The 13,274-nt window shown below is 42.0% G+C and overlaps 1 protein-coding gene across 4 annotated transcripts in view; it reads left to right on the top strand.

Annotated features, from left to right (window-relative positions):
* The window catches only part of gapvd1 (GTPase activating protein and VPS9 domains 1), a 35,456-nt gene that overhangs the window by 17,474 nt on the left and 4,708 nt on the right, over positions 1-13,274 (top strand). For 3 of the 4 annotated variants that reach the window (XM_050050540.1, XM_050050539.1, XM_050050537.1), the window contains 10 exons: positions 4,155-4,292; positions 5,548-5,682; positions 6,323-6,442; positions 6,778-6,855; positions 7,654-8,000; positions 8,118-8,205; positions 11,389-11,460; positions 11,568-11,696; positions 11,789-11,915; positions 12,655-12,767. In XM_050050540.1, coding sequence (XP_049906497.1) covers positions 4,155-4,292; positions 5,548-5,682; positions 6,323-6,442; positions 6,778-6,855; positions 7,654-8,000; positions 8,118-8,205; positions 11,389-11,460; positions 11,568-11,696; positions 11,789-11,915; positions 12,655-12,767 — 1,347 coding nt within the window. The remainder of the gene's footprint in view (positions 1-4,154; positions 4,293-5,547; positions 5,683-6,322; positions 6,443-6,777; positions 6,856-7,653; positions 8,001-8,117; positions 8,206-11,388; positions 11,461-11,567; positions 11,697-11,788; positions 11,916-12,654; positions 12,768-13,274) is intronic. The other variant, XM_050050538.1, reaches the window with a different exon arrangement.

Genomic DNA, 13,274 nt, shown 5'->3' with positions numbered 1-13,274 from the left:
TAAAACAGTGTTTAGTTTGAGAAACACAATATATCTTAGTATTTATGCTTTTGCATTTAAAGGTCTAGTGTGTAAAAATTAGGGGGATATCTTAGCAGAAATTAGATATATTCACAACTATGCTTTCATTAGATTAGGATCACCTGAGACTAAGAATCATTGTGTATTCTTTGCTTTAAGCGGAATTTGTACTTCACAGACAAAGCATTTGTCTTTTGCTGGACACTTTTTCCCCCCACCAATATGACATGCTAATGGTTTTAGCACAAGTCTATGGCATTTTACATTGTATAAATTAGCCTAGCCTCGAGCGGACTTTTCCTCTACTCATATAAAACCAGGGACAACAGCAACATTTAACAAAGGTAACGTTACAAAATTTGGCTCCATTACGGCTCACAAGGTTCACTGATAAAACAATGTTCTTATACTAAACACGTTTTCCAAGCAAATACAACATGCTAACATTATTAGCACAAGCCTATGGCATTTCACATTTGTATAAATTAACCTAGCGATGAGCTCAGATTTCCTCTGCTCATTTGAAGCCGGGATAAATCCCGAAGTATAAGTCTCCTAAGGATAAATCTCACACCAGATTTAATTTAATTTTAATTTTAATTTTTAATTTAATTTTTAAAATTTTATATACTTTATTAATCCCCGAGGGGAAATTCAATTTTTCACTCTGTTTGTCAATTACACACAGGTTCGAACACACACGCACAAACTGGACCTATACATGCACTAAGTGGAGAGATGTCAGAGTGGGCTGCCCATGACAGGCGCTCCGAGCGGTTGGGGGGTTCGGTTCTTTTGATTCTGAATTTGAGGATGAAACAAAAATGACCAATTTCTTAATGTTTGTCTGTTTTCCTTCTGCTGCCACTGACTCTAAGACTTCACTGCATATACAGTTATCTTCCAGTTGGTAAAATACACTTGGGAAATGGACACATAAAAATAGAAAATGAACTCTAGAGGCAAAACAAGTTATTTTCTTCATGTCCCTGGAAGTACATCCTGAAATTAGCTTGTATTATCACGGTGGCAGTATCTAATAAGTACATGCATAATCATAACGTGCTGATAAAAAAAGATAAACATCTTCAGCAGATAGTGGAGAGCAAGTTCAGCCTCTGCACTCTGAGCCAAAGCTATAACGCTAAGACACAGGTTGTAAAAATGACAGGTTCATCTAATGTGAAACCAGCTGTAGACAGCATATTTGAGTCTTGGTGTTATTCAGACCCACATCCTCCTGTCTCCTCTGCCTCAGTCTCTTTCTTCACAGCCTTCCCCCTGCCCATCTCTCTCTCCTTCTGTCTCTCTGACATTCACTCAGTCCCTGCAGTCTTATTGACCTTGGTTCCTTCTCATTTGCATCCACCATTTTTCATTCTTCGGAATATGGCGTTGGGGGACTTTTCCATCATTAAGTGAATTTACAGCGATTTCCTTATGTGTTTTCTCCAAGGGATTGGGTTATGAGATGCACATTAAATATCCATTAATACCTCATTATCCCACTGATAAGATTACCATGATAATGAGGCAGAAATTCTAATTGTTTCACTTCTTGTTGTGCCACTCATTTAATCATCCACCTGAAAGACAAGTACTCTGCGCCCCTACCTTGAAGACTGTAAACACGGACAGCGGGATAGAGCTCTCCCACCGCCAATGAGAGCCCTGCCCCCGCCAACATCAGTACACACTGTTGCCTGGGTGCTGGCACGCATGTGTGCTCGTGGTGTGTGTGTGCCATGAAGTGGAAGCATGACATACCAGGGGGTGCGGCTACCACAGGTCGACTTTTTGGTCTTGAGCCTTGGCCACTGACTCCAACTCACACCTGCTAGCTCCTCCACATTCTTCCGCCTTGTTAAGCCACGGCCTCCCAAATGGAGATGGAGGGACAGCGTGCTGAGGACTTTGTGGGAGGGTAGGCAAAGCGGTAATTTGGTTGTGAGTAATGCTAGGCTTAATCAACAGCTCAAAGTCATGGCCCTGGAGGCCGGGGCAGGGTGAGATATTACCATTAACCTCTGACCTTTGGCACAGTGGTATATGTGCCTGTGGGTCCCAGCATGACATGCTCGCAACCTCCAACTCTCTCTGTCTGTATGCAAAGCTCACTGTGTCTGAAGCGCTATCCACACACCATCCAGAGAAGGGGTTTCTAGTGTTTTTGCTTATCTCAGGCCATTACACAGTGTTGTGTGAAAGTCAGACCAGGAGGCATACTGTATAAAGTAATGAGATAGGTTTTAATTAAGATATAACGTGAAAGCAATACATTCAGTACAGTATAGTGCGGAAACAATTACTCACTTAATTGGTAAGTGGATTGAAAGAAAACTTTATAGATTAGTCATTTCAGTCACTCATCAGGAAAAAATACCAAACATTTGCTGGTCCCAGCTCTCATATTAGAGGATCTTCCACTTTTCTCAGTGTTTATATGATTGAAATTTGGATGTCTTCAGGTTTTAAACTGTTGGTCGATTAAAACTAGTGATCTAAAAATGTCCCTTTTGACTCAGAAGTTGAGATTGGCATTTATATTATATTAAAATGTATTAAATCAATCCTCCAAAAGTCTAAAAAAAAAAAAATGCAAAGTCATTGGGAAAATAATTTTATGAATCTTTTTTTTCTCGGCTTGAATTGTAAAATGAGTAGAGTAAAAATTCAACCAGATTGGCTATTTAATCATTAAGCTTCATGGCAGTAACTGGTATAAGATGATGCATACAAGGCTTGATGTATATTAAGTTTTTCAAACTGGGCACCATAGAAATCAAAGAAGAACAAGAAACACAAAATCGCCAAGAATACTCGCCAGCAAACAGCAGATATTTCCCAGTTTGTTCAACAGAGACAAAAAGGACTTGTTTTGTACTACAGCATTTTGGCGAAATCGACCCTAACCCAAAGTTACTGATGCTGGTTCATGTTCTTTTTTAACCCTTGAATTTTAGTTATCTTAGAGAAAGCATGGATTCATTTGTTATTCATTCATTTTGTTCACAATAACACTGGTATAATTTTTGATATGATATAACAAATTAATATCGTGATACTCTTGATATTTCGACTTGTTGACATTGACATCAAATATTACCCACGGCAACAACAAGCATGGCTGAAATCGAAATTATTACTGACTCCGCGGTGGTTCCAAAAAGAGGAGCAGCTTCAGTAGTGTGGAATTAACTGTGGCGTTGTTAGGCCTGGGCGTCCTGAATGTTTCATGAACAGCTCAGGACTTCTCAGACTCTTTTAGCTAGTTACCGCTCAGAGGGAATTCATTCAGCGGCTCCTCTGGCAGCAGCACAGCATCTCTCCCTCTCCTCTCTCGTCGAGCGCACACAGGAATATGGTGTCGTCGAGATTTTGTCATAAACCTTTGGTAAGGTAAACTACGTGATGCTCGGGGCTTGACAAAAAACTACATATGTGGAAATGTGTGATAGTTATCGTGGCATAACAGCCTGTGACAGGTTACAGTGTGATGATTAGAGGAGTAATGGCAGAGCATAAAGGTCCAGGTGGAAAAAAAAAAAAAAAAAACTCGATCCATTTGAATTTTACTGAAAGAGAAAGAAATCGTCTGTCACTCTGAGTTACTGTTGTTGTTTACAAACTAAAGAAATAAGAGATGATTTTTGTTGAGTTTTTACTATTAATTAATATTAATTAATATTTGAAGGCAAACTGTCAGATTGATATGTGAAACTATATCACTTATTTTGTTGCAATTCTGTGTTCTTAAATTAATGATTGTCGTCATCGCAAAAATACCCTGAAATATTGTGATATTATTTTAGGGCCACATTGCCCACCCCTAAGCCAGCTACCATATAAAATTTGATATCTTGTGGGCATAATTTCTGTTGTGGCATTCTCAACTTCATATGTTGCTCATATTGAAAATCTGAATAATTCATTAGAACTAATTACAGCATCAACACTAGTGCCACAACACTACATAGAGGCTTGGTAAAGTACAAAAAGGTGCCTTCAAGATGACTTTGCGACTCTAGAGGTGATTTACTTTTCCAGACAAAAAAAAAAGCTGGCTCATGCTGTGGAAGGAGGTTAACTCTTTGCCTCTCTCTCTCTTTCTCTCTCTGTTTCTGTGCTCTCAGGGGCAGCTGCGGAGAACATGCTCGGCAGCCTGCTGTGTCTTCCTGGCTCGGGTTCAGTACTGCTGGACCCCTACGGCTCCACCATCTCAGAGACCACAAGCGAGGCCTGGAGTGTGGAGGTCCTTCCCAGTGACTCAGGTAGGAAGCTAGGTTCGTTCTGTCGACTCTTTGCTTCACTTATTGTCTCGATTCTTACACCTCATCTCAATGACAGTCTCAGATTCATCCACGTGTGTGTATGCATGCATATTTATGTTTGTTAGCGATAGTGGGGGTTGGGACACCAGGTGTGGTTGTACGGTATTCCATACCAAAAATGTGTGCGTGCATCTGTCATCATATTTGTGTGCACTAGCCTGTCTTTCAGGGCAGATCTGTGCGTGCCAGTAAAAGGCAGCTCAGGGTTTCCTTAGAGGGACCACCAGGTGTGTTTGCACCTGTGGTGGAGCAGTAGGGAAGGAAGCACAAGGACAGCAGCTGTCCTCAGTCAGCTTACACGGTGTCAGTTTTTTATCTGGTGAGACTTAACATCGCATTGCTTTGAGACTGGTCTCTACATATTGTATTGTTACGACATTATTCACGCAGGGCATGAGCTTAAATAAGTTGTCAGTGCCAATCCAAATGCAAAAACAGTCTTATAAATCATAGATAATACTTTCTTTGTCTGTTCTTACAAACTGAACATACAGTCCGAACCTTTTATTAATGAGAAATTATGTGCTTAACTCCCCCTTTTGAAAACCAGTGTTTTGTGAAAATCAGTAGAGTGCTTTATTAACAGCGTTAAGTGTTTCTTTGAAAAGCCTGGGCCTCATGTTAATTGAAGTAGTACACCATTTCAATATGTGCAGTGCAGAAATGACATGCATGAGTGTCTTGATTGCTTTTTGTTCCGTTTGCTGCCCCTGTTCTGCTCGGTAATAGCGCGATCGGAGGCTTGCTTCGAGTACACCGCTTGTTTCATGGCTAGGCAGCAGAAAACTACACTCTGAAGAGCACTTCACCAACACATTATTACTAACGAGCATGCAAATGAGTACTGCTGTTAGTATGGAGCCTCTGGGTTCGACCCAACAGCTCCGTTGGGCAGCCAAAGAATTGGCCGTACTAGCTTTATGGTTTGGTTTGGCAGTTATAAGACATGATAATGTATGCTTTGTTTGATTTCATGCATATGTGCGCACTTGGTTCCCATTGATCGTAACGGGGGGGGGGGGATGAGAGAATGACCATCATCTGTTGCAAACTGCCATGAGTACAGTGAATCATAAGTTTCTTTAAAATTTATCCAAATTTCAAGCGAGAAATGCACACGTTCTTGTCTCATATGTCTTTTTTTCTAAAGAGAGATTTTTAATATGTATATTTCCCCCTTTGGGTCCTTTTGCAGAAGCCCCAGACCTGAAGCAGGAGGAGCGCCTGCAGGAGCTGGAGAGCTGCTCAGGGGTTGGCAGTACCTCTGATGACACAGAGGTCAGAGAGGTCAGCTCGAGACCCAGCACACCAGGTCTCAGTGTCGTCTCAGGTATAAATCTGAACTACTCTCTCTCATTTCCTCTCTAACATCTACTTTGTCTGCCTAGGTTTACTTTCACTGAAACAGTGTTCTGATTTGAGTCACTTTCGTCCTCTACAAGTTAAAAAAGTCCTGGTTAAATAGACTGCTGTTTCCCACCCTCCTTGATTCTGTGTAGAGCGGTCATGTTGCTGGCAGGGTTGTTAACCAGCGTAATGAGGTCAGTGTTCATTTTCCGTGTAACGCAGGTTATACTGGTTGTCTTTTCCGTGGGCTCAGGCGGACATGCTATGTTGACACGCATGAAGTAGTATCCTAGATTAAGAAGCCAGCGGTGATGTTCGTGGCTCAGCTCACAGGAAAACGTCCCGTGGGATCCGGCCGATGGATAGTCTGCATCTGATGATCGCTCTTATCTGTGTCTCTCCTCTAACCCATGGGAGCTTACGCTACCAATTTAGAGTTCCCAGTGGGTTCCCATCTGAGAGAGAGCATACTGTAAAGAGAAAAAATATACTCTTTTGTTTGAAACATTGAACACGCAGGTTTTGTTTTTTGGCAGGCCAAAGTATTTTACTGTAGAGGTGATATGGAGTTGTTTTTGTCCTGAATGTCAACTGTTTTTGTGTTGTTTTATTTGCTGCTGCAGGCATCAGCGCAACCTCAGAAGACATCCCCAACAAGATCGAGGACCTGCGGTCAGAGTGCAGCTCAGACTTTGGAGGGAAGGACTCTGTGACCAGTCCAGATGGGGAGGAGTCAGGCCACGGTAGGAGAGTGTCACATTCCCGCTAGGCTAGCTAAGCCATCAGTCCAGTGTCTATCTGGTCTAAACAGCATCAAGCCAAAGCTATCAATCCCTGTCGCTTCAGCAGCTGCCACCAAGTTCAGTCACTTTTAGTTCTCAGCAACTGTAATTGTTGCACAAAGTTACAGTGTAGAGTTAAATATTCTTTGTTAGCATGGCTGGGGAATCACCAGGCTATTATCTTTTTAACTAAAGTTATAACCGATTTCTTAAAATAACAGCAATGTGAATTTGTGCATCAGCGGTTAATTTAGTAAATGCTCTTAATTGTCTGGTATCCTCTTGTGTTTTTACAGGAGCACACCATCTGACATCTCCACCGTCACAGGCCGATTCCTTACTGGCCATGTTCGATCCCCTCTCCTCCGGTGAAGGTAATTTGCACTCCCAGAATGCTCTGCAGCCAATCAGAGCTAGAAATGAGTAGCATTAAATCCCTACCCTAATGTCGCGAGCTCACAGAACAGCTTGAGCTCTGTGGAATGAACCAAAAGAGCGCCTGCGCCCCTCACACACACCTTAGCCCAATTACTGGTCATATTAGAAGCGCAAATTAAATGTCATTTCATTTGGCCCATTTAGTGTCCCGCATTATTCTTCGCCGTCTTTGTTCCTGTGCATTGTGTTTGTAGCACAGGTGGGAATAGTGTGAGAGAGGAATGGTCGTGGCTTTGTGTCTGTGGCAAGGTGAAGGGATGACAGGTTGAGAGACCTCACCCCAGGCTCTTTGGCACTGTCCCCTCGTCCCACTGTGCTCATGGCACGAGGCTGCCATTGGAAGCTTTTCAGGAGAGAGAGTCTACCCTTGGAACAGGTGGCCTACCTATACCTAGGGCTCATCTCCCACTAACATCTCTCTTAAGCACGCTCCCCCACTTTTGAGGTGGTTTTTTTACACAGGTATAATAATGTTTAGCTGCTCTTTAGAAACAAGTGCCACAGAACTACCTCTTAGTAAACCTGTGTGCAGGATTTCATTAGTTTATTTAAAGCTTTAAAAACAGTTCAATACAAATATCTGCTTGAGAAGTCTTTGTGGAGCCTGCAGTGAGCTGGTTAGTAAGCTACTCAAACATCAAAGCGATACAAATATAAAGTGCACAGGGATGTTTAAATATTATCATTTATTTTCAGATTTCCTCACCCTCTTATCTTCTCCTTTATCACCTCAGGCTCCTCCACTGGCACAATAGTGAGGCCCAAAGTGCACTACGCCAGGCCCCCTCACCCTCCCCCCGATCCTCCCATCCCTGAAGCCAGTGCCCTGGGGCAGGAGACGCGCCACTCTCTCTTCACGCCCCACTGCCTGGTCCAGGCTGAGCTGGAGCACACCAAGCAGCGCCACTCCTTCCCTGACAGGCTGGTCCGTAGCCGCAGCTCTGACATCGTGTGCCCAGGCCGCCGGCCCACAAGTGACCCCGGCCTTAACCGGCGGGTCGCGGCCGAAGAGCGTGACCCTGCCGGGGCCTTCGCCTTAGGACCGTCCTCGTCCCCCAGCAAGGACTCCCTGAAAGGGGAGGTAAGCAGCTACAGTTGTGTTTTTATTAAAGTCGCTGAGGTTCAGCTTAGAATTAGCTGTTGTGTGTGATAATCCAACAGCTAGTGTCTAAGTGTTTCTTGGTAATCTCATCCAAAGGTTGAGGACAGGAAAGACAGTGATGATGAGAAGTCTGATCGCAACAGGCCATGGTGGAAGAAACGTTTTGTGTCAGCCATTCCCAAAGGTAAGGAAACAAAACACCAGGCCATTTTAAGCATGTTGTCTTTTCTAAACCAAAAAAACCCCAACTTCTATACATTTAAAAGTGATCTGTTTGATTGCAGCGCTCCTTTTATTTTTGTTGCAAGAAAAAAGTTCTCCTAATCACAACCGACAGGAAATATCACACTTTAAAGAGCAGAGCGAAAACCAATTTATAATGTGAGAAAGAGAATGATGATCCATGTTGTCCACTCCATTGCTGATGCTCCAGTTGGAAAATCATGTTTCTTGTTGTTTAAAGTTACCTCAGAGACGTGTCCAGTCCTTTTTCTCTCACGTCTCACTGGCTGCAGATTTATATAGACTTTTCAAAGCTAATCAGTCATCAGAGGAGCTTTAGCTGCGTAGATTGTATGGCTGTAGCCCTCCCAGCAGTGCTGTCAGCCAGCGGCTAATGGTCATTAGATAGACCTTTCTGTCATCAGCACTGATAGATGACACATCTCTTGTTGCAGTCCTACTCTACAACCATCTCTCATACATCTGTCTGGGAAATAATGAGCTGTGCCCACACAGAATGACTGCTTATTACTCTTTGAGATAATGATGTTTCTTAAGTAAACATTAAATTGATATTCATAAAATGGAGGACGGCATGCACATGGAAGTAAGGAGCCGTGAAGCTTAAACCAGCAATCTCCAGCCAAACCTCTGTAGAGTCCATTGTGTCTGTCCTGTTGCTCTGCATGGTGACGCACAGTCAGTTGTCCATCAGAGCGGCAGCCTGTGTGTGAAAGGCCAACCCTGTCTGTTGTGTTCCTCACAGTGCTGTATTGGACGGCTGAGAGTGATGTCCCAGGTAACGCTTCCACGCTGTTGTCATTCAGCTAGCTTTTACTGCCGGGGCCAGCGGCTGCGTCCCCACGCTGCTTTGTAGAGTTCGCCTTAGAGCTGTAGAGCTGTGATGTGACATGGTTGTAGCCTGAGTTCACATGCCCACACTCCTCATCCATGCATCCGTTTTGTCACACCCTTTCTTTTTTTTGCTACAGTATGTTACCATTTTACTATATGGAGAATACAGAATATCAATGTGGACACTCCACCCAGTGTTTTCTCTGTGTGTCATTCAATTGTAGACCCTGTGTCTCTCTTGTTTGTCCCGTTTGCACCTTTGGGTTAAAGGAAAATTTTGATATTTTTGAACTTTTTATATTTTTGTGTCTGAGTGACTACTGGGAACAACAGTTTTTGAAATTGGTCCTGTATTGAGAGAGCTGCAGCAGCGAAACAGGCTGCAGTGTAATCCCTACTGGCGATTATGCATCATCAATTTACGCCCATTTAAAGTTCTTGTTTTTGCCACTGACAGGCTCAGGTTGTTATTAGAAGTGTCTCACAACGTTATGGAAAAACCCGACAGAGAAATGAAATGGTTTTTTTTTTGCCTTTTGCTGGTCTGTTTGTTATTGTGACCAAGTCTCGCTCAAGGAGAAGTCTCGTTCTGAAATCTCACAAGTGGTGACTTAATACAGGAAAAGCAATGGTGGAAACGTTGGAGCACAGAAACCGTCGCTTAGTGTTATCTTAAAGATTTTTAATGTCTGAATATTAAGCTGCTTGTGTGGAAAAGTCCGCAAGATTTCACAGCAAGACTTCTCCTTGAACGAGACTTGGTTATACACACTAGCAAACTGACCAGATCAGCGAAAGGTAAATGTCCTTTTTCTCTGTAGGGATCCATGTAGCACCCAATAATGCAATCATTTCCTGAAAATGTAATAACACACAAAAATGTAATAAAATTTAGTCTTAACTTGATCAAAATGTCATAAAACCCAATAATGTAATAACTTGATCAATAATGTAATAACATGTCTTGGCTGATATTGTAATAACATTTTTACCGGTGGGTCTTTTTTTCTCTCATAACAAATTGTGAAATAATTTTCATGGATATTGTCATAAATTGAAAAAATATGATTTTTTTTTTGTGCAAGTACACAAAGTGTTATACCACACTGTACTGCACTATACTTTCCTGTACTAGATGAACTGAACTAACTGAAAACACCTACTTCTGACAGTGATGTCATGCTTTCAATGTAAACTTACAACAGATGACAAGTGGGACATTGTTACCAGGCAAAGATGCATCAAACAAAAATCCCTATCAATATGAATCCGCCCATAACAATTCTGACTGGTCCTTGTGCAGGGAGCGTAAATTAGACTAGAGTGGATCTCAGGTTAGAAACCATCAGAAGATGGCAAAAGCTGCAGAAGATGGCTAACGTTACACAAGCGAGCGATGAAGGAAAAACAGTCCATTCAGTCACTGTGAAATGTTCTTTTTCATGTAAGTCAACAGTGATTCTTATTGAAGTGTCTCCTTTGCCTGGCATGGGTATTGGTAGAGGGGAGTTTACAGACCAAATAACCAAATAACCTAATAAATACCAATGATTATCCTGCAAACAAAAATACATTGCATGAGTTTGGTTGTACTGTTTGAATGCATTTATTTCTATTTGCTATTACTAGAAATCTAGTAACAAAAAAGTAAACCAGTATTTTTTGGTGTTATGGTTAGATGTGTAGTTATTACAAGTTATTACATTATTGGGTTTCAATCAAGTTAAGAGCAAATTTTATAATATCTTTAGGCTTTATTACATTGTCTGAGCATTACATTTTTCTAGTGGACTTAAATTGACAGTTGCCTGTAGAGATCACATTCCAGCCGGTTTTGCCTCTGCAGCTGTTGTGGTCTCTTTCGGTACTGGACCAATTTCAAAAACTCTTGTCTCTTAGGCACAAAAACAAGGGAAAATAGGGTCCAGGTTGAAAAATTTAAAAGGATAAACATCAGTGGGCCTATGTACATCTTTATCCACTGGATTTTTTATAACTTACAGTGGAACTTTGTGATATTCTGCTATGAACCAATGGTTTGAAAAAAAAAAAAAAATCACCATTTCAATATTATTTTGCTTTTTTTTTCAGTGAAGTTTGACACTAGACTTTTTGGGGAATGTATGATGCCATACATCCTACATTGGGATTTTTAGTCTCAATACCAACCATGAAAATACACCAAAAAACTGTACCAAAGTGGCTGTCAGCAGGCGACTCATAATCAGCTTGTCATCCAGCGATTGTGAAAATGATGTCAGTGCACTAATTGCAAGCCTCTCCTCTACAGCGCCCATAGCTGCATTTCGGAAAAGGGACAAGCACGAGAAAGACGACATTGTCCCGGAGCGTGTTCCACAAGGTCTGTCCTGGTTCGGTTTAATTACGCTCCTGATTGGGGACAAAATACAGAAATCTTATATGGTGGCTTTAATTTTAATGAGTCTTGTGTGTTGGTGGGTTTATCAGATGACCCGTTGCCCAGACAGAGCTCTCAAGCACAGGCAGCTGAAGACATCCTGGACAAGTACAGGAACATCAAAAGGACCAGCCCGAGTGATGGAGCCACAGGCGGAGCTTCTTATGATGGTACAGGAGGTCAGGAGATACTCGTTTTTCTATATACTGCTATTACATACAGATGCAGCAGATAAATGGAATAATTTGCCATGTTTTGTTCATGTTGACAGATCTGTGTGTTGAGGACAGCGTTCACGACTCTCCTAGAGAAGACACTCTGCAGAACATCTCCACAGATGACCTCCCAGACTCAGCCAGCCAGACAGCACAGCAGCATGACTCCAAGTTCTCTTTCAGGTGAGAAATTCTCAAACCGCAATTTACAAATGATGAGGCTCGCTGCAGTAGTCGATGTTAAGGGTCTTACACAGTGTTCGGGTTATATACAGATTATACTCACGACAGCAGCAGTACCAGAGGAGCAGTAGTCAGATTTGAGAACAGTTGACCGACACGACGATGGCAGAGGATTTGGTGTCAAAGCCAAAGTGGCTATTTGGCAATATTTCGGATTTAAACCTAATCCTAATAGAAAAAAAAAGCAAAAAGGAGTTAGTTACATCACTAAGAAAGTGGAGGTGTGCAGCTTGTCTCCTGCAGCTCTTCATGTAATGGCTCAGTGTGCCTGCTGCTCCTGTTCCACTGCTCCCTGCAATATTTCAATTGACTTTGGTCTCGTTCTGTAGACACATTTTTGATGGACAGGAGCGGTAAGTGCTAAACGCAATGAAAAACACATTGCATTTCCTGTGACTATCTCATAATGAAAGTCAACTCTTGTTTCACCAGTACAATGCTTTTGAATGTGAAGCTGCAGCAGTAGGAAATGTTTGGTTTGCATTAGCAGTAACTTTACACAGTGCACTACAGATATTGAATGTTGTCGATGTGTCCAGTTTAATCACAAACACAGGTGTTGTCATCAGTTTATTAACCAGTGAGAACATTTCCTCACTGTGGCATCCCTGCATTCAATCTAAGCAGATATTTTTAGCCATTGCTATTAATTACATTTTTATTTGTGTGTATCTTCCAGTGATGCAAAGAAGAAGTTGCGGTTGGCGTTGTGTTCTGCAGACTCAGTTGCTCTGCCCATCATGGCTCCTGCGACCACACGAAATGGGCTGCCTGACCACATGGACTCTGAAGGTAGGCAGTCTTTGTGCATCTGTGCTCAACCTGTCCTGTAGTAGTGCTCCTGTACTAACATGTAATAACATATAAACTGATCGTAACAGTCCATTGAAAATATAATAAGAGTTAGAGTGTATTAATTCAGAGCTACTGTGAACTTGGTACTATCTACCAGACTTAAGGTATTTTGTCGCATGTCTCCACGGGGAGCAGGGCACAAGCCCTTAATGTAGAGATTTGATCTCAATTGGTTTTACCTGGTTAAATAAAGGTTAATAATGTTGGCAAGCATCCAACCTGCTGAAAGTGTCCTTAAGCAAGACACCAAATCTGTACCACCTTCACCTTGTGACTTGCCTTCCAAGGTTTGGGGCAAGGTTGAAAAAGTGGGGGATGTTAAAAGAGAATTCCCATATGGTGTCAGGAAAATATCCCATTATTAAACCACCATGTGTATTAATAATACTTGTGTAACCACACACATTAATATTGGGCCAACATTTTACCAGAAAGATACAAGTA

The sequence above is a fragment of the Epinephelus moara genome, chromosome 8, assembly GCF_006386435.1.
Source record: "Epinephelus moara isolate mb chromosome 8, YSFRI_EMoa_1.0, whole genome shotgun sequence".
Taxonomy (NCBI): Eukaryota; Metazoa; Chordata; class Actinopteri; order Perciformes; family Serranidae; genus Epinephelus; species Epinephelus moara.
The sequence above is the reverse complement of the archived record's forward strand: the minus strand, read 5'-3'. Positions and strand labels throughout refer to the sequence as shown.